The sequence below is a fragment of the Fusarium redolens genome (assembly GCF_020744475.1).
Source record: "Fusarium redolens strain MPI-CAGE-AT-0023 chromosome Unknown BKA55scaffold_31, whole genome shotgun sequence".
Taxonomy (NCBI): domain Eukaryota; kingdom Fungi; phylum Ascomycota; class Sordariomycetes; order Hypocreales; family Nectriaceae; genus Fusarium; species Fusarium redolens.
The window spans coordinates 365,353-389,494 of record NW_025763694.1 but is presented as its reverse complement, the minus strand read 5'-3'; the positions used below and the strand labels follow the sequence as shown (position 1 = coordinate 389,494).

General features: G+C 49.2%; 7 protein-coding genes across 7 annotated transcripts; 3 read left to right on the top strand and 4 right to left on the bottom strand.

The window, feature by feature from the left end:
* Nucleotides 1-79: 79 nt before the first annotated feature.
* On the top strand, nt 80-1,255 carry BKA55DRAFT_744312 (uncharacterized protein; the record flags this gene model as incomplete). The annotated part of the gene is made up of 2 exons (XM_046201592.1): nt 80-98; nt 148-1,255. 2 exons carry the CDS (start codon nt 80-82, stop codon nt 1,041-1,043), a joined length of 915 nt encoding a protein of 304 aa, XP_046041672.1. The 3' UTR covers nt 1,044-1,255.
* A 467-nt stretch (nt 1,256-1,722) lies between these two features.
* BKA55DRAFT_720002 (uncharacterized protein) lies at nt 1,723-2,340 on the bottom strand (the record flags this gene model as incomplete). Its single annotated transcript, XM_046200982.1, has 1 exon — nt 1,723-2,340. The coding sequence occupies one exon, from the start codon at nt 2,338-2,340 to the stop codon at nt 1,723-1,725; it is 618 nt and encodes a 205-aa protein (XP_046041671.1).
* Nucleotides 2,341-4,370: 2,030 nt separating this feature from the next.
* Nucleotides 4,371-8,086, bottom strand: BKA55DRAFT_656914 (P-loop containing nucleoside triphosphate hydrolase protein). The gene is made up of 4 exons (XM_046197470.1): nt 7,372-8,086; nt 7,176-7,325; nt 7,064-7,118; nt 4,371-7,017 (listed from the first exon to the last, which is right to left on the bottom strand). The coding sequence occupies exons 1-4, from the start codon at nt 7,938-7,940 to the stop codon at nt 4,708-4,710; spliced, it is 3,084 nt and encodes a 1,027-aa protein (XP_046041670.1). The 5' UTR covers nt 7,941-8,086; the 3' UTR covers nt 4,371-4,707.
* Nucleotides 8,087-13,416: 5,330 nt separating this feature from the next.
* Nucleotides 13,417-14,036, bottom strand: BKA55DRAFT_698027 (uncharacterized protein; the record flags this gene model as incomplete). Its single annotated transcript, XM_046200477.1, has 2 exons — nt 13,417-13,679; nt 13,730-14,036. The coding sequence occupies 2 exons, from the start codon at nt 14,034-14,036 to the stop codon at nt 13,417-13,419; spliced, it is 570 nt and encodes a 189-aa protein (XP_046041669.1).
* A 1,026-nt stretch (nt 14,037-15,062) lies between these two features.
* On the bottom strand, nt 15,063-16,084 carry BKA55DRAFT_744310 (uncharacterized protein). Its single transcript, XM_046201591.1, has 3 exons — nt 15,800-16,084; nt 15,337-15,744; nt 15,063-15,279 (listed from the first exon to the last, which is right to left on the bottom strand). The coding sequence occupies exons 1-3, from the start codon at nt 16,044-16,046 to the stop codon at nt 15,155-15,157; spliced, it is 780 nt and encodes a 259-aa protein (XP_046041668.1). The 5' UTR covers nt 16,047-16,084; the 3' UTR covers nt 15,063-15,154.
* A 2,943-nt stretch (nt 16,085-19,027) lies between these two features.
* On the top strand, nt 19,028-19,534 carry BKA55DRAFT_698025 (uncharacterized protein; the record flags this gene model as incomplete). The annotated part of the gene is made up of 1 exon (XM_046200476.1): nt 19,028-19,534. The coding sequence occupies one exon, from the start codon at nt 19,028-19,030 to the stop codon at nt 19,532-19,534; it is 507 nt and encodes a 168-aa protein (XP_046041667.1).
* A 1,232-nt stretch (nt 19,535-20,766) lies between these two features.
* On the top strand, nt 20,767-22,518 carry BKA55DRAFT_698024 (uncharacterized protein; the record flags this gene model as incomplete). The annotated part of the gene is made up of 1 exon (XM_046200475.1): nt 20,767-22,518. The coding sequence occupies one exon, from the start codon at nt 20,767-20,769 to the stop codon at nt 22,516-22,518; it is 1,752 nt and encodes a 583-aa protein (XP_046041666.1).
* Nucleotides 22,519-24,142: the final 1,624 nt, after the last annotated feature.

The window sequence follows — 24,142 nt, the reverse complement described above, 5'->3', positions numbered from 1 at the left end:
CATCTTTCCTATTGCAAGTAACAACACACAAAGCCCTGCTCTTATAGCCATACATTTCAAGTCTCCCAGTCAGCCCAAGATGAGTCAAAATCAATCTTGTAAGTATCGCCATCGTTCCCGTCCTCTTGCCTGCTAATATCCCTGCAGCTTCCAACAATACCGACTTCGACATGATAGCGATAGCGGATGTGGCCGCTCAAATGGCATTGGATGTCCGCGGTAAATTTCCACAGGACACGATCAACTCCGTGATTCCACTTCCGCGAAGGCTCGGCCGGAGCCAGCAGCCCTCAGCTATCGACCAAGAGGGTATGAGGCTTTGGAACGCGTCGCAGACTAAAAAGGACTTCGACGACTTTGACCCGGCTGTGATCACAGAAGCATCTGAGAACTACAAGACTGTATGGAGAGTCTGCCTTCGCGTGTTCTGGTCCACACCGAATGAGATCTTGTCCCTGAGGGAGGGATTGCGGTATCGCCCAACTCCACCAGCGAGCGTGAAGGCGTCTCATGTAGTCTTCTCGCCAAAGTTCAGCCGCTTGTTTGCTGAATTGGTCGTTCATCCATGCTGGGAAGGTCGCTCGAATCTCTTCATCATGGCCATCCAGTACACTGTCAAGGTTCGTGTTGACAGCCGTACATCCTGGCCGAATGCAGATATTTTGCATTTTCTCAGTTGTCCTGCTCTGAAGGCGCTCTCACGTTGGTCCTTTCGTCTTGAAGAAGTGGCGATAAGTCTTCACGAGATGCATAGGCAAGCCAGGGAGGCTCAAACAGAGGCTCCCCCCTCCGAATTCTCAAACTTTCTTTACTTCCTCGGCGAGATAGCCAGCATGTCGCCAAGTTCTGACTACAAGCAAACCTACCTTGGTCGTCCAGCATTGCCAGTCACCACTAAGGACTTGAAGATCCTTACAACTGCGGTGACGCATTTCGATTGGGAGGAGGTAGACTGGGCGGAAACTCCAGAAGAGGTCTTTGATTCTTTTAAGGTCAAGGGGGGCTTTCTAGCGATCAGTACCCTCAGAATGACCGACAATTAAAGCGTTTTGTTCGTCGAAGCCTTGTCGAAAATTATCGCCGCATTGCGATGATGAGAGATGTTTTTGGAGGCCCGAATCCTCCAGATGAGACCCCTTCTGATAATGAGGTTCTGAGTGGTGATGAGTCTGAGAGTACTTGAGTTGGCGATAGCGTCTGGATGTGGATCTTATGGAACTGTTATTCGAGGTTGTGTCAGAGAATGAGTATGGGGTCACAATTGTGTATGGATTTAGTATGTTGTATGAAATGAAACACATCGTTATGGCATCAAGACAGGAAACGTGACTGAAATATGAGCCAGCGTGGCGAAACTTGATGATTTAGACACATATTATAGGTGTCACATCACTAGACGAAGAGCAAAGGTTGAAGGAAGAAACAAGTGTTTAACACGTTGATATGATTCCTCCAATTTACATTTCTGTGTGCCTTCTTCACCCTCTTGTGGCCAGTCCCTTTGCCATGCAAAAGTCTGGGCCTTTCCATGTGGCCGCTCAAGGATAAATTACATAACTATTCTACTGACCAACAACTTCACACGTTCATTCATTCAAGATAGTGTTGTGAGGGCCCTGACATTGCATTACTCACTCAAAGAACTACCTTACACGAAGAACCACATTTCTTCTCCTCGCCACTATTGTGAAGTGTCATCGGAGGCAAAACGACACTGGCTCATTATGCTGATCCTCCATTGAGTGTTCTCGCCCATGCCTCGATGAACTCGTTGAAGTTGGCCTCCATAGAACGAATGCGCTCATTTGCAGCCCTCAATCTCTCCCTCAGTTCGCGATTCTCCTCTGTCAACAGACGACCCTCCTCCAACGTAAGAGAGGTCTCTCCAGCAGCACTATCTACGTCTCGCTGAGAAGTAGTGATACGTTCAGAAGCGTCATGGCCGTGGGTGGCATGCCCGGTACTTTTGTCGTCGGAGCGATCGAGGGGACCGTTGGAAGATGACTGAAAGGCGTGCTCGTTCAGCACATGCGCTCTGGTAGAGGCATATATCATATAAATAGGAATTCGAGATCCCAAATCGCCGCAATACTCGAGTCTCAGTAACATCCTACGTAAAACTGGGCAATCTGTTTTGTCGTAGTGGTCGCAAGGCCACAGGTGTCGATCATCCAGGCGACATACGATTGCATATTGCAAGGCCTGTACCAGCTTGTCGGCATTCTCCTCGAAGCATGGGTGAACAATGAGCGAAGTGAGCGCATGACAAAAGTTCACAGAGTAGATAACGTTTGTGTGCTCCCCAACGTCCCTTGACCCAATGGACTGGTACCGTAGCATGTTGAGAGGAGACATCAACTAAATTGGGGCAACGTCCAGAAGGCGCATGCTTGTCTTCCACAGACCCAACAATCTCGAATGTTGATTCTTCGTGAAGTTTCTGGAACAAAGCTTGACAGTAGACGTATCCCACCAACCATTGGCAGCGTCTTCGTACTCTGTAGTCCAGCTTTGTGGCATCTTTCTGGACATTCTCTGCCCCAAGGCCAATGTTTCAATACCCCTGCAGGGAGGACACTCTTGAAATTGTCTACGGGTCGTCGTGACTCATCTGTTCCGGCTGACTTCGCCTCGCGAGACGTGGAGGTTGAAGTTCACCAGAGGCGCGTCGCCTTTGTTGTTGGTTGCTCATTTTGGTGTTGCTCATGGACTTGAATGTCGGGCTTCGTGTAGTCCTGTCTGTAATGAACTTGTTATCCTCTGCGGTCTATTTTCGTCGACAGCCAGGGACTTACGAGTGTGGTTGCAATGAGCGCTGGAGAAGAAAGGAGGAAGACGATCAAAGACTTTGTACCGTTTGTGTTACTAAGCAAAGCGGGCATTTTGCCAGTGCCGGCTGGCCTACCACAACCGGGCTATTTCTTGCAAGAAAACTTTCATTGCTCTAATTCTTGAGACGTAGAGTTTATTCCAATTCTGCATACAAACCCTTAACTTATTCATCGTCACTTCAATCACCTCCGCTTAAGCAAACTTGGAATCGACAGTGCTCCGAAAGCTCACGATTGCATGACCGAACAAGACCCTTTCACAGGCAATACCAGCTGAACAATTATTCCATCTCAAGAAAGCGACATGCGAACACGATACGCGGTCACAAGCGGATGCCCAAACCAAGTACACAGTTGTCATCTCTCGGAACAACGCATGCCACGATCCTTTGTCGAGTCCAGATCGGTTCTCGCTCTTGGCCGAAGCACAACGAACAGCAGCACGATTGATCTCTGACCGACTTCGACGATTGCTCGAATTGTGCTCAAGCGACAGCACGACAACCCGTCTCATCGTTTTGACACAAAGAAGCACTTTTCAACCAGCAACCGACCCAACGCGTATAATAGTCAGGCCCAGAGAGTCGCCAGCGACTGTATACTGGAATGGGATCGCCTCTGAAGTCATGGGGATCTGCGACGACCAACCAACGTACCAATAATGAACAGTTGCTAATACCGTGGCAATCTCCAACGAAGCACAGCACCCGAATCCACACTGTTCAAGCTGGCGCCCACCAAGCCACTACGAGCTTTCGACAGATATTCCCGAATCAGCCCGTCTCTCCCTTCCCTTACCGCTACGAGGCCGTTGCTCAAGCCGCACAATTCCCGAAATCGATACGCCGAAGATAGCGTCAGAACTCGCAAGTGGCTGGTTAAGCGCATGCGCAGGTTCCGACATTCCGCGGCCGTCCGATCTTAGCTGCAAACATCAAGCCCGCCACTTGATACGACAACCCCATTCCACACCGCTGAAACTCAATCTGCGCCTCTCCCGAACTCAAGATAAGAATGCCTCGACTGCAGAGATTGAGCTTCAGCTACCACTCCTGCCGCCGCCCCCTCCCAGTTCGGTAAAGCTGCGATGTGCTCAAGCACGCCCCCCGTTCGTAACTCAGTCCCCGTCGGAATAGACTTCGGTACAATACCACGTGTCCTTCCACTCAAAGATCACGTTTACGTTTATTTGGCGTCCAATGGCACAAGAGTTGCCGTCCAAATTGGGGAATTCTCTCCACTTGCCAGGACAAGGAAGGATCGGTTCACCCATGACTCTGTTTTTAGAACAAAACGCTACTAAGCCGTTTTGGATGAAGTTTTGGGCTCAATTACCGCTGATAAATGGACAGAGACAGGATTTTAGTGGCGTACTGGATCAGGTGCTGGATTGCGGGAGTAGAGACTTAACATGGGCGATTTGGTAGGGCTCAGGGACAATTAAGACGACCATCACGGAGGCGAACATACCCATCCAGTCAATTATCGCCTGAGTCCGTCGGATCGGTATTCATATCCTGGAGTAGCTAGTTCAAGGCCAGTGTCGTGGTTTACTGGATATAGCGCATTTATTGTCTGGGCTTCAGAGTTGTCTCATGTTCACGGTAGTTAAAATCTTGGTTGATCCACGCGATGAACTCCAACCCTACAATCGTCACCAATTTGATGTGATGCCAATAAGATTCGAAGAAACGTTTGTGGCTTCCAGAACTTGATCTAAAACTCTGCTCAGTAATCAATACAGTTAATCGGGCCCAGACAGAAGCAGGACAATCATGAAAACTCAATTATTACAATATCTTACATTTAAATACCTCAAATACCAGAACAGCTACACAATTACCCTGCTCTCCGTCTCAGTCCACAAGAGTACGGATCATTTCTTCTTACCCTCCATACCATTCCAGAATGCATCGCGATCTACCCCAGGCTTTCCCTGAAGTTGAACAACTCGTCGACTATCGCGAAGTGCTTTTAGAACATCACGGAACATCCGGAGATTGAACTTTTGACCGGAATCTGCACCGATGAAATCAGTTGAAGCGTCCTTGTTGCATTTGTAGTTGAGTACGCCCATGTCGCCAAAGATGAGAAGGCCTGACCTTTGTCTTGTCAAAGCAACGTTGAGACTGCGTGGATTACCGACGAATAATGGACCACTTTCTTCCGTCACGCACAAAGCCAGGACCACAATCTGGGCCTCACGGCCTTGAAATGTGTCAAAGGTGGAGCACACAACGTCGCATAGCTCAGGCTCCCTTTTGAACCGTTTCCCGATGGATCGAAAGTTTGCGCGATAGGGCGTTAGAACGGCTATATCTGCCGGAGACAGCTTCAGATGCCGAATCATGTCCACAAGAAGGTCTGCAATGAGGTCCGCTTGTCGAGGATTGAGGCGGGACTCGCTGTCGGGGTACTTGCGGATCGGGCACCCCCGACAATTGAAAAAGACTGGCGCGAGGGTGTTACTCGCAGGAGCTGGAATGTGATACTTCTGTTGGAGGTAGTCCTCCACGTCAATGCCGATGGGAAAGTTTGTGATGCGACACAGAGGGCTGTACTTGAAATGCGGTATGAGGCTGGTATACACATTGTTCAGGGAAAGGTCGAAGAGGTCCTCAGCCATGCGATGCTGGGTGTAGAGATGAAAAACCGGCCACCCGAGGTGAATGAACCATGAAAGCCAGGAGATTTGTGCAAACCCAGCAAAGCGGTTGGTCGGGTAGAGGCTCATTCTATTGTGATCGGCCCAAGTCTCCCAGGAACGTTTTCGTCGTCTGATTTGGAGCAGTTCGAAAGCGGTTGAAAGGACTGGTGCGAGTTGCATTGGATCGCCAATAGCAATCATAGGTCGAGGCGTATTACCAAAGGCAAGTAGACCATCAGAACAGAAGAGTGTGGCGGCTTCGTCAAAGACAACGGCTCGAGCTTCTTCGTTGAAGGACTGGTATATCTCACTGGCTGATACCACAGGTGTGGTCGCGACAACATTTGAACACCGAAGGACGAGTCTCATGAGTTGAAGAAGAATATTTTTGTGGCTCTCTTGCTTCTCTCTGACTCGGTATTCGGCAAAAGAGGAGATCCCTCGAGCGAGGTTTACCAGGTGGCGAAACTTTGAAAGGCATGCATCGGAGACCGAATCGGATGCAAGCGCGTTGAGTCGCTCATGAAGATCGAATAGGTCGGCGTTGTCTTCTAGACTCAGTGCTGGCACGGTCTTTGAACCCAATACACGCAAGGTCCACCAGCAAAGTGAATGCTCCAACTTCCAAGGTGATGGGTTCCAGGCACTATACTCTGGGATTGGCTGTCCAATCAACGCCTTGGTGCAGTTCTCCATCTCAGTCTTGACGCTATAACCGCGTACCAACATGAGATGTTTGACGTCGAGACCACGGTCGATGAGGTTGCTGGTCGTCTTCATAGCGATGTCGTGGATCCGTTCGAGAATATTGTCGGTGGCACCGTTTGAAGAAGCGCTGACGTAGATATGATGGAGAGACGGATTGAGACACATGAGGACGATGAGGGCAGATGCGAGGTGGGACTTTCCAGTTCCAGGAGGGCCAGTGACCAACCCAAGGCCAAGGTGCAACTTGCTGAAGTACTTCTTGACTCGCTCTCTGTCATCTTCAAAGACGTTTTCGAGACATGCGTCCCGGATCTGAAGGGGCACATCTCGGAGAAGGTCAAACTGAGGTAGGCTGACGTTTACTCCATCCTTCTGGAGATCCCAAAGTCCTTTCCCGATCAATAGTTCATTGAACAAGAGCCTCTTGAGGTTGGTGAAATGATCAGTCTTCATTACAAGAGGAAACATACGTCCGTGGCTCAAAGCGTGGACCGCTCCGACGCGTTCGGTATCGCCGTGAAGACCAGATTGGAGAAGAAGTCTCAGGTTGTCGCGTCGAGATTCTTTAGCGGTCTCGTAGTCTTTATGAGCGATGGGGCAAAAGTCATGACCATCCAGTCCTTTGGCGGGTCGAATAAGACCAAGAGGGATCCGGTTATGAATATCGATGCCGTTGAGCTCGTCACCAGTTGCGTATGTCAAATGAACCGCTTTCAATGTGACTGGTCCAGACCGGTGCTCTCCATCGCGCTGTTTCCGGGTAAACTCGACTTCAATCATGTTCAAGTCACCTCGAAGAGCACGACGGGCGGCGCGCCAATGTTCGGGTTCCTTTGCACATATTAGCCAAGTTATCTTGGTGGCAGATGTCACTCACGAAAATGCCTTTCGGTTCCAGTAGACACACGAATTCGGAGGTCTCCTTGACGGGGCTTGAGCCGATCTTCTAGATCAACGCAGGCGGTTCGAAGTTGGCGATTGCATTCAACTTGTTGTCGAAATCCCACACATCTTGCACGTGAGTCTGGGTAAGTGCGGTGTTCCGCTCGTTCTCGTTCTTGAAGCGGATCGTTGGAGGAAAAGCCATTCCTCTGTTGGCGGGAATCTGTTTGCTGTACCGGTCCATGTTCCACCTGTGTCTGAAAGGGTTAGCTTGGCTAGAGAACAGGACAACAAAGAACTCACTCTTGGCCGTATCCATAGTCGCGGGGGATTGATTGGGAGTTGATGCTGTTGACGACATGGTTGATCTGATCGGTAGTAGCCTTCGTCAAGAGAGTAAAGGTGCGTCGGTGGAGGATCTCTGGCAGAGAGATGGCATCGTTGATCGGAGTATGCCGGTTGACCCAGTTGTCGACAGTCTCATTCACCCCATGAAAAGGCAGACCAAATCCCGTGACCGTGGTGCTTGAAGAGACACTGATCTCCAGAAGTCTGTAACCGCTGCTATCCCCAGCCAGGTGGCTATCTAACGCGGGCCAGTCGTCAGAAGGAAGTTGGGAGCATTTAGTGGTGAAGCCGCGCGGTTGAAGCTCGATCGTGATGTGGTACAGCGTCGACTCTGTCATGGCTAAATCGGAGCTATACCAGCTCCAAGTTCCGCGATCCGGGTCGCGAGTGAAGGATAGGCGAACTCCCTTGTTGTTGAGATTTACCCCAAGGTTGGGAGATGAATGAATGACCTTCGTGGCGCCCTCATCTGCATCATCATAAATGATGAGGCTACAGCCTATCTGACGGGGATGAGACACCATTGTTCTTGTTCGTGCGTCCAGGCGGCGGCAAGGATTTCGAGGGGATGTTGAAAAAAGATTACCGATGAAGGAGCGAAACCTTGCGAATGAAGAGAGGTGAGAGAGGCAGGGCTGCAGCTAAAGAAGCGGGGTAATAGAGGTTACACGAAGAGCGGCCGCACAGGTGAGCAAAACACATTCAGTGAGAGGAACCAAGAGTCAGTGGATGCTGCCAGCCTCTCTGTTTCAGGATCATGACACCGGTCTCACGATGAAAGGATAATGGATGACATTTCACCAACCTATCGTCTCGTATACAGCACTAACAGCAGGCAAGGAAAATAAGCAAAATTCAATAAGAGGACTAGAGCGTCAAAACCTCTCCTCTCACGTTACATATTCAGCCTGATGCACTCGGGAGATTGCCACAGTACTAGTACACCACGTGAGTCGACGTTATGCTGGAGATATCAAAGCTAACTAAGTCTAAACTTGTAGTAATTCATCATAATTTATGGTAAAATGTGCCTAACTGAGTATACCTCATCAACCTTTAGTGGATCCTTATGATAAACAGCTTTAATCTGAGGCACGGATGTGGTATTTGCAATTGAGTCCTGTGGGTGAGAATCACCGCACGAACTTGGAATTTACTTCGCTGTTTACAGAGCAAACTACTTTCGTTCTCGATCGTCAGTCTGTCGCTTGAAACAGGCTCCCATGGCCGTTGATAGTACTCAAACAGCAATCTCTGCAAGACACCTCTCCATTGACTAATCTGACGTGTTGTAGCTACTTTGACATTAAATCTTTCCACTATCCGCGACTCACTTTCTCATGCCAATCATCTTCCATCTCATGCAGCTGCGCCTCTGTATGGTATAAGGCTCCCAGGGCTTTGGGGCCGCACCAGGGTAGTCTTGCGATGGGTGAAGGGGCCGGCTCGTCGCCAGGAACGTCACCAAAGACCATGCATCGCTGGTGAAACATGAAGACGTAATTGTGATCTTATTCAGCTACCTGCGGCGCGAGCGCATTGGAGACCCGCTCCAGGGGGGCTGACGAAACATGTTTGGGCATCGTGGCTTAAAATTTCGACAGTGAAGCCACCACCATTGCATCGGATGTATCGATGAGTTCGAGTTGGATACGAGACTTGGAGAAGATTGGGCATTGGCATGAACGACATTTCGATGGGAAGAGGAGTATGGTGCGGTGAGTTGGATAGGTCAGTGGACTTCCGAAAGAATCTGGAGACAAATTAGATATTGCTTCTTGTGCAAGTGATGTTATGTAAAGCCAACCTTCAAAGGCGGTGGGAAAGCCGGTAGTGAAAGGGTAACGGCAAGCAGTGTAGTTGCGAAATGGCAGTTGCCTAGAATAGCTGTCAGGAAGAGTTGGGTGGTGTTTGTGGAGAGTTACTGGGGACTCAAGTGATGAGCCTGTAACTCATATCTTTGGGATACAATGATCTGTATGCCTCGAGGCGACGGATGTCGGATTTTCGGATATGACTCCTCGCCTATCAGACTGATTGACTCAACTGTCGTCTTGAAATAGCCTCCCACTTATCGAAGGCATCTCTTCCACCATCGGCGGCAAACGTCAATCATGCTCTTGCCAGTCAAGGGTTGGGCGCATCGAGTTCTATGTACTGAGAGGCTCGCCAAAATGAATTAGCCCTGTCTCTGAACTCGGGCCTTTATGTTGATCGCTTTTGACCTCACTCTCGGGTCGAGTTCGATGAGGTATGCCTGATGCTGACCGTCAGCACGAGTCGAGGGTCCGGGGTCCTCGATCTGATCATGGACCGAGTGAAGTGGAAGGATTGGCGTTGTTCAGTCAAAATCATTGTCGTGGGGATTCGGACGGTAAATTGGTTTCGTTGACACCTTCGGGCATCGCGTGAGAAGTAGTGTCTGCCTCGATTGTTAGTGGACAAAGGTTCGGTAAGACTCTCATTTCTCATCGTCAAGGCTCATTCGCCGACTTGATAACCTTGGTGGCATGCAGTATGCTGCGGCCAAGGGATATGGTCGTTGAGGGTTGTTCAAGTGAAGATTATTGGTGAGCACCTGAGCATTTTCTGGCAATGGGGGATGAAATGTTGCTCAAGCAACACCGTTGGCCGTTGACTTCAAGTTTCTCGCGGACAGGATGAGAAAGGCGGTTCTCGATGGACACAGGTCTGAGGCTGGCCTGTTACATGAGAGTTGACATCGCGCAGTCTTAGCTGAGTGACCTCCACATTGACTGTTCGATCTGCTCCAAGTCTCATTGGCGTACCCATTTCCCGTGGTATCTTTGGTGGCTCGATTGCGGCTGTCGATGAGAAAGGCAACTTCGTGTGTCGCTCTGAGTATTCTTGGTGATTGTTGTCCTTTCCTCTCCAAGTTCTTGGATGAGTATGTTGCTGTTCTTGATCACTTTCCTTGCTCGGTGTGACAGTGTAGTGATTCGTTGCTTGTCCTGCACCTTCCGGGCAATGTCCTGTCTTTCTGATCAGATCGGGTGACTTGTGTTCTGCGGACGCAAGGAAAATTCGGTTCGCATGTTGCACTCTTCTGAGCCGCGAAATACCTTTGCTGACTCTTCGGCCACTTGCTGCGCGCGGAGCTCATCTTCTCCAAGGAGCAACCTCAATCAACTCAATCCCCATATTTGTCCGAGATGTGATGTGGCTGGCGGCTGCCATTCTTGGGAGTATTCATTCGGTGAGACATCTTGATAAGAGCATCGCGCTTAGATCGAGTGGTGTCTGTATTGCTCAAGAGTAAAAGGGTGAGAGGGTGACTGTCGACGCTCCGGAATGGTCAACGTCGGTGCTTATAACAAGCATGACGGGCCAGCACCACTTGGATTTGTATATCAATTGTTTTGGCTGAGAGCAACACAAATGTTCAGTATGAGGTGAGTCGCGTTGAAAGTTGGGGGCAAGAAGGAGAGATGAGAATATCAAATGAAGGACACGACAGCGGCCATCTGCATTGCCCAAACATGGGCATGAGTGGGTCTTTGGGAGAAAGAGATGTGGGTCCAAAGATCTTGGGCTGGGGTGAGAGAGCTTCAAACAAAACGACAGGTTAATGAGGTTGCGCGGACGAGGTGAAGCATCATCGATGTGGCGAAACAGTTAAGGCCGCAAAAGAAATCATAATTGTCCTTCGACTGCTGGTATAGAGGAAGTTTTATAGTTATTTGTACTCAAGATTGCTTGATTTGAGAGGTGAGTTGTAACCGGGTTCCTCCATTTTAAAAGATGCATCAATTGGAGGAAGTTTTGTTATTCATGATAAAGCCGCCAAAATGACAGCCAAAGAAGGAAAACTGACCCCGAATACTCTAAATAATGTTGTTAGTCCAAAGAAGGATATTTGAAACGTCCCAGCATCATATTTTACTATACATCTGTCCATCAATGTCCAATATTCGAGCCAACTGGTTTCTCCTACCCTGTACTCTCAAAAACGTCAAGATTAGCCCCGCTTCCCCAGATCTACAGACCCACAAATTGTTTTGACCCGCCATGTTTTCACGCGTCGCAGTCTTGGTCAAGGAAGGCACGTCAACTCATGCCACTCACTTTGATCCCTTCGATGATACTCATCAGTTGTGTCCTCCTACTATTGATCTACAGGGGTGACCAAATTCTCAGATACCGTGCCAATCAAGTTGCCTAGAAGGCGGCGAATTTCAACCCGATTCACGCAACAAGAACTTAGGTATAGAGACTTGTCCTGCTGGCCACAGGTTGATGGATGCTAATGAGACCCGATAGAAGAACCATGCCTGAGCCGAAGTCACCATACCAATCTTGTCCCGAAGAAGATATACGAACTGCTAGCAGGCACCTCCCATGCGTCGGGCAGTACCTGGAGCCGACAAACCAAGCCAGCCAACGCAAGCGACGTACACCAAATTCACAGCGAACGGCGGCGCGGCTCATAAAATGTCAACGATGTACAGTCAATTTAGCGACTGGTGCTTGGTCATAGCGTATCCTGAACTCGACTGCAATTCGCGAACTTGGGGCTGGAGTTACGGTGAGACTCAAGACGGCACATGAGCTTCACCCCTTGAGCCACCAAATCCAAACCATGAATCCAGGACCCATACATACAGCATGTTCAAGATCAACCGGGTCCTCAAACGTGCCCTGGCCATTTTGATGTTTTCAGTTGACCTGATCGACAGGTCATTGTCCCATTGCCGTTCTCCCTCAGCGCGACAGTGGACCTTTGCATCTACAACAGCAGATCTAGCCCTGATTCACTTGTTTCAACTCATCGCGGCGAGACTGGCAACCTAAGAACGACGGCGCATGACCCCGAGTCGCCAGCATAAAAGCTCGCATCGAATTTGGAACAGCTGTCACCTGCATCATGGACCCTCTGAGAGGAAGTTCTGGATGCGCAAGCAAAACCGGCCCAGGTCAGCCGGGAAGCACGCTCGAGAGTATCCCTGGCTCATTCACCAGCAATATTAGTGAAATTCGACAGCTGCCTTGAAGAGGAAAAGAATGAGCGCTTCGACGGATCGACCTACGGGAGTACGTAGCTTTGGCTTGAAGCGCAAAGCGACGGCTTATCCCCTACGCTTTCAATCCACCAATTTAACATAGTGATCAGACTTCGATAGTAATGCATATCTTTGAAGATATCGACGTGCATCCCAGTTGAAGTGAGGCACATGGTGGATCGAATGCAACCATTCCCAGTCCAACTCATACTGGGGTTAAGCCCGCCATCTCCTGCAATTAGCCTCTGACTATGGTAAGTTATATTAGATTTAGGCTATTATCTAAAACCTGGCATTTATTGAACGCTTACTTGAAAAGACAAGGAGATGATAAAGATGGGCAACGAGATCAGCAATGACGAAAAAGACGGCGAGACGGCCACATACACTAAACACTGTTTCATTGGTCATGATTAGATATATCAAGCAGATATTGGATTTTAGTTCAGGCGCTTCTTTGAAGTCTTTCATAATAGTAAAGAGAGTCGATAGACCTATCAGAGTTGATCCTCACCATGATCGCATAAATACATGATGTCTGCAGAACCGTAGCTGTTTTGACAAGTTGTACGTAGTCTTGGAATTGTACTTGCAAGTTCTATCAAATGACTGTCCGTACATCGGTACAACGAAGATTCTCAATACACGTTCTGGACACAATACTATTAAACATTGTGGAGGTTGATCCAGGTCAAGTGACCCTCAATCGACAAGAAACACTGCGCATACTTTCTGTCTCCTTATACTTCAATCCACTTCATCCTTCTTAAAACCACTCGGCGATCAGGTCGTGCGGAACATAGGTCTAGTGGTCCCCCATGAGAATATCCTCCTCTAACGTCAACTGTGTACAGATACCGTAAACAACACCATCTCTCTCCAGTTCCATGAAAGCTCTCAAAGAAAGTGGGGAAAGATGGCTGTTCAGTACGAGGCCAGCTTTTGAAGAGACGAGAGTGTGCTCAAGATAAGCGTTGCCTTAATCATCAATGGCAAGATGACTCTTAGTGACTTGGTAGATGTAGGCGCATAGAAGATGGCGTAGAAGTTGTTTCATCTGATGGTTGTCCAGATCTCCAGCCTCATGCACGATTCGATGAGGAGGAAGGTGAACCTCGGGATATTCTGTCACCCCGTTCAAGATCGTCTCAAATGCTTTGGTCATCTGGCGGAAGATGAAGGCTCCTTGAGCCGGGACGGACAGGTTGTTATCGATGCCACATACCAAGGAGGTATCTGACACTAGGATATTGTCAAAGTCTTGCCAGCTGGCGGAATAAACTTCCATATACCCAGACCTTGCCACAGGCCACCCCAGTTTCTAACGTAGTCAAAGACGCCCCAGCCACGGGCACTGAATACGGAACTCCCATGGGTTTCGATAGCCCAGTCCTTCGTGAGTACTATCAGTATGGCGACCTGGACTTTGAGTCTCCTAACTTGAGGGTCTGAGGACTTCAAAGCGATGAAGTGGGCGGTTGGATGATCATACCGGACCAGATGCAGCGCTGCCTTGAATACAGACTCTTGGGAATCACCAAAGCAAAGCTTTGGGACATGCGGATGAATGATGCCTACCCTTCGAAGGCGCTCTTTCATCTCTTAGGCAATGCCTGGTGACTTGACAAAGGCTTGCAAGACACGATCAACGTCGATGCCCCAATGAGACATGCCATAGACACCAGCAATGAAACCACCGGCTTGATCGTTGTCGACATGAAGTGGACGATGCACGGGAGCACCTTCGCATGCTTGGAGACCATCCCTCCCAAGATAAATGACAATGTTGTCTGGAGATACTTCTGGCTGATAGCACCACCTCGTCGCTTGACATGATATGTAACGGATGGTAGGTGTTCGGGTATGAAGAATCAATTATCGAATAGGGCAGTATGGAGGGCTGTTGACTCTTCTGTGAAGATGAAATTTGTGGGTAGACTTGTGGTGGGTACAATACCACTGAAGCTGGTGCGTGCCAGTTGCCGGCCTCCATCCTCCAAGACGACTGTTTGGGTACCTAGATGAGCAAGTCTACATTCATTATGCGTGGGACAGTTGAATCGAAAACGTTTCTCAAGAATGATAGTTCTTTTCTGGTCTGATACCGGACGTTCCTACGTATTGCATGTAATCTCATATCCACCGTAACTTCATCCTTGTGAATGCACTGCAGTCTCAGATACTCAGAATGCAATTTTCCAGACAGTAATGTTGTCGCGAAACTTTGGAGGAGTACATTGATCTCCCCAGGCCAAGCGTTACCAGAGTCCCATCAGAGGGACATTGCTTTTGTTATCAGGCTGCACCAACTTCTCACGGGGCTGTCCGATATTAGTTGTGTGAGTTCTGAAAGGAGCAGTTCCTTTCAGTTTGAGGTCGTGGACTTTGGAGATCTCGTGAGAGTGTTAATCTTAAGTATTGTCCAACCAATGATGGGGGAATTGTGTCCAGATCAAGAAATCATCCAGCTATGATGCCTCTAACCAGACAAGTTATTTTATAGATGTCCAGGAGACCTCGAGGTATAAGTACCGGAATGTTATTTATTTAGGGTGACATGATTTTATGTTGGCTACACTCCCTTTGGGCACGCATGACTCCAAATAGAGCAATGTGGATTCTTATCAGTCTTAATCATCCACGTATGTTCCATTATCTTATCCCATTCGATAACCATTACGTCTTTCAAATTTCTCTCTCAACTACCTCCAAATCCCCTATCGAGTGCGTTTCAGACGCTCTATGTCACGTTGCTGCTTTCTGAACTGTTCCTTGAGGCCCGCCAACTCTTCTCTGAGCGCCTCAACCTCACCGACCGATCGAGTGAGTTGTGTAGACATGACTGGTTGACGAATGCAAGGTTAGTCAAAGTGTTGAGTGTATACGGATGACAACGTACGTTGAGAGTTTGGAGGGGAGGGGGGCTTCTCCGAGACAGTCTTGAAAGCCACTGAAGACTTGCGAGTAGCCTTTGTGGCCACGGTAGGCTTGGCCTGTAAGGCGAAGGGGAGCGAGGGATCGTATTTGACGGCCACTGTCTCTGTAGCCACTGCGGGAGACTTCTGAGAAGTCTCTGCGATTGAAGCAGGTTGAGTGGGGGCAAGTCCTGGCGTGGCTGTATCTTTGCTGGAATCCTCGGACTTAGGCGACTTTGCGGAATGTCCCTGTGACTCTTGAATAGATGCGTCTCGAAGTAGCCAGCCTTGATAAAATCGAGAGACACCTTCGGAAAAGTCCTTTCTGGGAGGCATGTCGCTCACGGGAACAGGCCAAGGATGGTCGTCGCGTGATACGTTGCCATTGCCAACTAGTATGTGGTTAGTAAATTGAGAGTAAAGAGACTGCTAAGATTATTAACTTACGAATGCTGTACCAGACTTTCTTGTCGACAAAGTACTCGAAGTAGGCCTGGCCAACTTGGAGAAAGCCTTTGCTTGGAAGCTTGGCACAAACATCCTCCTCACAATTCTCGCGAATCGCCTTCACCTGGTCTGGATTCCACAAACCGAGATGTCGGAAAACCTTCTCCATATGGACACGGCGAGGGCCGACTTTGGTGAAGTCGACCTTGGAGTGGTCGAAAACGGGTTGTTCTTGGTTGGGAGCCATTGTGGATGATTTGTGATGCGTTGCGTTGTGGCGTTCGGAGGAAATGAAAGTTGGAGTTCTTCTGGTGTGGAGGATCGTAGAAGTTCTGCGGCATGTGGATTGCTGGCGGTCTTTTGGAGTAGGGCTAGAGGCTGGATGATTCAGGCTGGTTGTGCTTTTGCGTGGTGACGCGAGCTGAGAGTGGAGGGGGAGAGAGAAGCTCGGTAGCCCTGAGTGGATGGGGGAGGTTGTTCATTGTAGATGGCGAGGCAACCCACTGTTGCCCACTAACAATCCACGAAGCAGTTGGCCCGGGCAAGACTGCCTGAACCCACTAATTAGCGCTAAACTTCCAGTGGCACCCACTGAGAGAGCGGATGAGGTTAATTCCACCCCAAGCCACTCACTACCACTAACCGTCCACTAACGCCACTAAAGGTCACTGGAGGCGCTGGTCGGAGCAAAACCACCCCAAACTCACTAAGTGAGGTGGCCGCCCATAAACGTCCACTAAGCCCACTAAAAGAGCGGGCTCAGTAAAAAAACACATCAGCCCACTTATCCACTCAATCATCCATGAACACGCTGAAGCGGCTGTAAACAGTCCCCTGAGCAAATCGAGAACAGCGCCTGGGGCAGCGAACCCTGGAGAAAGAGACTCACGATGACATGAACTGGCAAAACGAGTGTGGCTGTCCGAGTAAGCAAACAGACGATTTGGTACACGACCTGATAGAAGGAAAATGAGACTTTTGTATCCGCTCAAACCAAGCACAGAGACTCCTTTGTATGTAAACTGCGTGCTTTACACGCCTGATGTCTTGCGATAAAGGTTGGTTCGATGCAGCATCCACATACACTTGCCATATAAACCCATGCTTGAACTTCTTGAGTGATGGCTCAACTGACAAACACAACAACGAGACCCTGTTGCAAAGATCTAAGTGATAAGGAATTGGTCTAACGCTGGAATTTGTTCATGGGACGTCTTTCAATGACATGCATACCGCCTTGAGATATGCGGGAGCCGGCACAACGGTTATGTTTAAGATTACACGAGTAACAACGGAAGACAAAGTGCCCAAAAGCAAGACAGTTGGATGTCTCTAGTACGACTGAACGAAGAATGGGTCTGTTTCACTTTCAGAAAGTCCCTTTGTGGGCTTATGCTGTATTCGATTGGTGATTTACGGCAGCTTTTGAAGTAGTATGAAACTGTCGACGCAGAGGACCCTAATACCGTCTCAGACCTTCCCAGCCTGCCACGGGCTGCGAAGGTATCACCTGTGTATCCTATCTAAATCGTGGTTAAACATCCCCTGTGCAATGGGGGAGAAAATAACTTGGCAAAATGCTTTAAATAGTTATCTACTGTTGCTCTATAATATGAGCCTCTTCGCCAGTCTATATCGCAGTTCCCTAGATGCCAAAGATATTGATGGTCCCCGAGGCTGATCGCGAACAATTTGGCAAGTCCAATTGCACAACCTTCCTCGTCGCCCCTGTGTAAACTTTACGCTTAAAACATGACCAATGATCATCCAATTCACGTCCCAATTAGGCAATGAACTGACCCCAACGGTCTTCAGCCACCCCTGAACACTGTTGTATGTGGGGAGTACACTAGACACTGACCCCATGTATCCACACAGCCTTGGGACGTTGGGATCGAACGACGGTAGATAGCTTAGTAGGCCGAACGAATCGCATTCTGTACTTTAGGAGCTGGCTTCGGTGGCCATGGGGTTTGTTAGGCATGCCTGGGTTTCGATATGTCAAGTCAGTTGTGTTCCTTGATCTCGCGATTGATATAAGAGAATCTGTTGATCGCATTGGCGTGTGTGAAGGATGACGACTCAGATTCGGTTGGAGGTGAGGGGATAGAGAGATATCGAATCGGAAGAAGCCTGTATGATGTCAATCTGCATTTCATGAAAGGGCTCCCCGCCAGGTCACCCAGGTCTGCCTCGTGAGCCTGCAGGTCTCATGTGAAGTGCAGCATATAACTTCTGACAGTCGAGGCCAGACTCAACGTGAAGTGCCACTGCATGGTGCCTCCGTTGCTGAGAGACTTGGACGCCAGTCTTGCCATTCATGTGGCGATGCAAAAGCCAGGGGTGTCCGATTTCTAAATGACCAGAAATCGGACCGGGGCTGTAATGGAACGTTGGTGGACACTCATAGTTCGCTGAAGGCTTTCAGATTTGAGCGTGTTATTTTCGTGCTGCCAACATATTCATTCGCCATCCATACACAAGAGGATCGTTGCCAGTTGATGGCCTTGTGAACTATGAGCCGAAACTGTTTGTACCTTCACTTGCCCATGATCAGTACGCGAACACCGCACCGCGAGGCCTTATTTGCAGGTTGGCTGATATCGATCAAAGTTCTCTTCATTTGCACGCACGCTGAGTTATGCGGGGTCTTGTGCAAGAGTGTCGCAGTCGAGCAGTGAATTCCAGACTGTTTGGGGAAATCAATAAGTCGAGAGGAGAGGTTTGAGGTTGACTGGACGTGGGACAAATGAGGTCAAGTTGGCAGAGCTTGAGGAAATGATTTGACAAAAGCAAATCCGGGCAGAAAATGAGGCTCAAGTTGTAGTGAGTGATTTGCGGTGCTGGCCCCTGTGTAACCGCAACTTATTGCCAGCCGCTCACTGATGCACTGACAGCCCAGGTGATACCGCCTAAGTGAGCTGCGAGGGGGGTGGCCCCACATACTCGAGCAGGCTCATTTGTTTGCTCTTCAAAAGTTATCTTTTCAACACCTCCAGACACCGCAACAACAAACCTTCCAATCTTCCCCATCGGAGAGGCAAATCATTCTGGAGCTCTCAGATTGAAGGACAGAAACGCGCCAGTTACAGCAAGGTAAGGAACAACTAAACTCATGCTCAGCTTTCAGACCCAGCTAACAAGCGTACAGTCTGCTCTGTGAGACTTCGTATCAACCGACCATCCAACTTCTTACCAACCAACAAAGCCCCAGCCACCACCGCCGCCATGAGTAGTCATCCCGGAAGTCCTCAATCAGGACAAGGCTTCACCGTCCCTCAGCTCGACTCTTCATCATTGAAGGATAAGCCCGTTGAGGATACTTCGAGGGGGGTGTCCAAATATACCACGCCTGAGCGACAGAAAGGCCATGCTCGAGAGATGTCCGAAAATGCACCCGAGCACCAGATACCTAAGCAAATTACGCCCATGCCAGAGGCAACTCAGCACCAAGTTTGCGCTGCCCAGGAGCAAGCTGCTGGGCCAGTCTCTGTCAATACCAATCCTTCGAAAGAAGGTAAAGACAAGACAAAGGCAGTCTCGCAATTGTCGGGCTCGGCTGGCGAGTCATCAGCTGAAAGCACAGAGACCACGGGGGATGCTCAAACTCGACCCTCCCACCTTGGCCTGTACTTCCACCGAACCTGCCTATGCCAAGACGGAACATCCCCAGATTGGCGAGTACGGGAGCAGGTCGCTTCCCTCCAGGACACAAGGCTCACGACCTGTTCGTGATCCCTCGGTCAGAAATGCTGAAGATCTTGAAGGGGTATAAGTAAATACGACAGCACACTTGAGACCGACTTCAGCAGAAACTCGAGTGGAGATTTGAGGACCGGCTTGAGTTGCCATGGGTCTGAGGTACCCTTGAAGGACTTTGGCCGTCTTGTATTGATCAATCTTGATGTTGAGAGCTCCGGAGTGGAATTGGCTTGCGGTAATCGACGTGGACTCCGGTCAGGGTATGAGACGAGGGTACGCCATAGTATTTTGTCGGTAGATAGAAATGTGATTACCAGTCTGTCGATACAAACGCTTGCTCGGTCGTTAAACAAACCGCTTTCGTGAAATATTCGTGGATCCCATGGTGAAGTTTATTACTCATTGTAGGCCGAGTTCAGTATGACTTGTGAGTTCTTACCTTGCCTGTATGAAAGTACCTCGTTGGCCGAGAACGGTGTGGCCGTTTGACATCCTAGCTGTAGCCATTGAAATGTCGCAGCGATCCAGGCCCTTCATGGTTATCCCTGTCCGTTAGAGCTCCAATCTCTCGATCGACATCTCGCTAGGCAGCTGTTGGCGGGAGAGGGGGTTCCACATGCGATGAACTTCATGTTTCTTGGAGAGCGTTCGCAACCGTGAATCGAAATGTCTTTGGTGAGGTTTGCGCCATAACCATAGCCTTCCGGAGGTTCGATGAAGCACCACGTGAGATTGTCGCTTGCCTGTGGGTTAACTTGGCCTGTGTCACCCAATATCGCTGTGACGTTCGTAAGTTAAGGTTTACGAATGATGGTTTGTTAGTAAAGAATTTGTAATTGGTTGTAAGATCCTTTGTCTGGACTTGTGTTTGATTTGTCTATCGCAAACCTATAATTTAGGATTCTGGATGAACAAAGGTGCAGTGGACAAAGGTACTAAGGTGATCATAAGCTATCGGTCGCAGGCCTCAACTACAAGCGGACAAAGAGACATCGGGAGATCGCTTGTGGTGTTTGGCTACTTGATCTGGATATGCTTTCATGGATACCTTCAAAGAGTGGCTGTGCGTGTCAAACTGCGGCACTTGAACCAGCCGAAGATTATCCGGAAGTGGAGATTCCAAGGAGCAGCCACTGACAGTTCAGGCGGGTAGTCGACCCAAGAATCATCCACCAACGACTGTCAAGCCATTCAGTCTTTCGGCCTGTCAAACCTGTTCATTACCACTCATCAGCGACAACAAAGTCACAACAACTACAACAAGGATGAGCGCACCACAATCCAACAAGAGACACGCCTCAGGTGCTCATGAGAATGAATCTATCAAGAAGAGAGGTAGGCCGTCAAGGTCAGAGCTTGCTTCGACTATTCCAGAAGACGCCATCAACCGTGTTCAAGCCCGGAGAATGCTACGTCGCCACCCACCCGTACGCTCTTCTGGCGATGAAGATAGTTTTGACTACGATGATCTCGTCTCTTGGCGTGTAGAAGAACACTGGGATGTTGACGATGATGCTGCTGTCGATCAACAATGGGATCAGTTAGAGCTGAAAGATAGCTCCAGAGACATGAACTCTCCACAATATGCGTCATTGTTCTTGTTGTTCAAGATCTCCCTCCGATTGTTCAAAATTACACCAAATACACTCGTCTCTCCACTCTTCGCCCTTCGATACCAAGCTGTGTCGAAAAACAACTTTTCTAATGAATGGATCATGTCCAAGACTTTCTGTGACCGCTTGATGAGTCTAATGGTCCATCCATGCTGGGAGGATGATATATATCTGCTGGCCCTGGCGCTGAAGTGGACAGTCATTTGTAGACTCGACTCGCGTCGCAAATGGCTTAGTGGTTATCAAAACTCTTGTCCAGCCCTCCAATCTCTCTTCGATGAGGCCGAAGGTTACAAGGGCAAGCGCTTACCCATTCCGTACCACGAAATGCACGAGCAGGCCAGGGACCGCGCTTCCAGGGAGGGCGAGTCACCTTCTGAATTCTCGGACCTTCTTTACCAAGTGGGTGAGGCAGTTTATAGAGACAAGACAGTGAGGCCCAAAGTTGAGCCTGAGTACGAGGCTGTCTGGGGTTTTCTGGCTCTACCACTCACCGTCTGGGATCTTAGAGTTCTCTCCAAGGTTGTTGACTCTATGAATTTCAGGCCTGAGTGGAACTACAGCGTTGAAGATGCCTTGAAAGGTTGGAAGGCGGAGAACTCCGGTCATGAGCTCCCGACACAGGACAAGCTCTCCCTTGTTTACGAGTTCTCTCAGAAAAACGTATTCCGACATATGAGAATCAGAAAGAGAAAGGCTCCTACCGATGCTGGTAATGATGAGGAGCAGCGCCCAGATTCTTCCCCGTTCAACGACGAGAATGAATCTGAGCAAGGCATAATTTTCTCTCCCCCAAAGATCCAACGTCCTGGTGCCGATGGGGCCAGTGATGAGAGTAGACCGGTGGACGACAACAATTCTGATTCCCCCTTGATCCTTCAACGTCACTCACACGACGACGACAATGATGACGATGTGGACGGTACCTTCGATACAGGTGTCTGGGATAATTCAGAAGAGTTTGTTCCACAAACTACCCACGAGTCAGATGCATTCCGTAGTCATGGACCAACTGTCTCTGAAACACTACCTCGACAACCTGCTGCATCAACAATTCACGCTTCCCATCAAGACAGAAAAATACTTTCAGAGATCTCAGATTTGAAGAGGGAGAACAAAGAGCTGCGGGAAAGTCAAAAGCGACACGACGAACTCATGATCACCATGCAGTCCCAGCTCGAGAGCATGCAGTCTGAACTACGTGAGTTGAGTCAGAGGAACCAAGCATTCAACCCCCCACAGAACAATCAGCAAAGTACCATTCTTTTTAACAAACCTGCCACTGAGTCGGAGAGTATCCTGGACGCTCCTGATTTGTGGGACCGACTCTCATCAGAGGGGGTCACTGTATATGAAGCATACGGTGGGGGATGGGCTGGAGAAGGGGATCTCGAAGTGATGTAAGAGTTACAGTCGTTTAAGCGACTGACGACCCTGTATAGGTTCCGACTTACAACAAATGCTTGCTCTTTACCTTGTGTACGACTTCTTAAAGTTGTCAAAGCTTGAGTCATGTAGTTATCAAAGTAGACGTATCAGGGGAACAGATTCTATTAGACATGAGTCTGGATACTATAGAATAATTGAAAAATTGGTGGTGGAATTGTCGAGGCTTCCAACGTCTCTTTTGTCCAGCTTTCACCCATCTCTACGCGATGAACCTTCTAGTGAAGCCCCCATCCTTGCATGGCCTTGGTTATTGAACTAATTCGGCCGCTATGAACTTACCGTATCCTTTGTCCATCCCTGAACTTTATTTGGCCTTTTGATGGCGCTCCCTCAACGCTGTCGTAGTCCCACGGGCAAGGACTGGGCTGAATCCGCTCGGCTAATGATAGGTTGATGTTATGAGCCATCATCCATTGACGCACTACGACAACGGATCTCATGTGGGGATCGTTCTCAGTTTTGAAGGTGTTTCAAGATTAAGGAGTCTCCATGGGTGAATGAAGAAATCGTGACTGCGATACCAACTTACCGAGGGGTAACCAGTTTTCAGTGCAGCAGTTTGGAATATGGAGAATGAGGGTGGTGGCACTAGTCTCCTCGTGAAAGTATTCGAAGCAGACATGGCGGCACCGTTAGGGGGTGAGTGGCCCCTAACTCGTAGCGACAGTTGCCTCCGATGTGCGATAAGCGCCAGACAGGTGCTATTGGTCGTGATCCTCCAACAAGTGGCGTCCTTGCTCACGATGGATGGCTTCTCAGTATCCGTACCGCTTGGGGCTGATGGCCTGCTTGTAAATCGAGTGTCAGCTCTCCTACTCTCTACATCTGTAACCGGAGTTCAAGATATGGACCCTCCGCCACCCAAACCGCATCCGATGAGAGTACCCTGATCGCCCCAATCGTCGTCGCGGAATTGACACCTGTTCAGGCTTTGGTACCTGTGGTGCTCGTGGCTCGTACTCTTGTCTTTTTTGTCGGCGGCGCTCTTTGGCGTCGATGTTGTGCGATTACTGTCGTGAAGGGATTAAGCGAGACGGTCAACACGGAAATAACCCATCTTCAGCCGGGCATCATTCTTCCCAAGCTTGATGTGACAGCCATGCTCCGCCATTGTCCACGAGGTGCTACCCCACGAGCGAATGCCACGTTCCTCCTCCTCCCTCTCTTCAGCTCACCATCAATCGCCGAGAAAAACACACATGGTCGAACTCAATCATGCACGTGAACCCCAATTTGATTGGTTCCAAGCGTCCATATCGATCGCCCACTTGATCAATATTGATATTCTTGTGAAGGGTTTGGGCGATAGCGGCCGGCATGCATTCAGCGACGTCGAAAGATCTCGAGGAAACCTGATGACAGAAGAATATGTTAGTGATAAGCACCATCGATTGTCAATCCGACCAGTTCAAAGATTATGACTTGCTCCGTGACATTCTTCGCTCGTGAGATGAGAAAGACATGCCCTCTCCATAATGCCCTGACGCGTTCAAGCACTCTGAATGTTCGTGGAGAGCCATCAACGTAACCTGGCTGCGGCTCTTGGTATATTGAGGGTAGCCAATAGAGCATCGTAACG

Bases quoted from the DNA above. Each gene is read 5' to 3' on its own strand.
- BKA55DRAFT_656914 (XM_046197470.1), bottom strand. From the start codon at position 7,940: ATGGTGTCTCATCCCCGTCAGATAGGCTGTAGCCTCATCATTTATGAT. The intron at 7,326-7,371 runs GTGAGTTCTTTG...TAACCCTTTCAG, and splicing joins GACTATGGATACGGCCAAGA to ACACAGGTGGAACATGGACC. The intron at 7,119-7,175 runs GTTGAATGCAAT...GATCGGCTCAAG, and splicing joins GTGTGGGATTTCGACAACAA to CCCCGTCAAGGAGACCTCCG.
- BKA55DRAFT_744310 (XM_046201591.1), bottom strand. From the start codon at position 16,046: ATGGCTCCCAACCAAGAACAACCCGTTTTCGACCACTCCAAGGTCGAC. The intron at 15,745-15,799 runs GTAAGTTAATAA...ACCACATACTAG, and splicing joins GAAAGTCTGGTACAGCATTC to TTGGCAATGGCAACGTATCA. The intron at 15,280-15,336 runs GTACGTTGTCAT...TTCGTCAACCAG, and splicing joins CTCCCCTCCAAACTCTCAAC to TCATGTCTACACAACTCACT.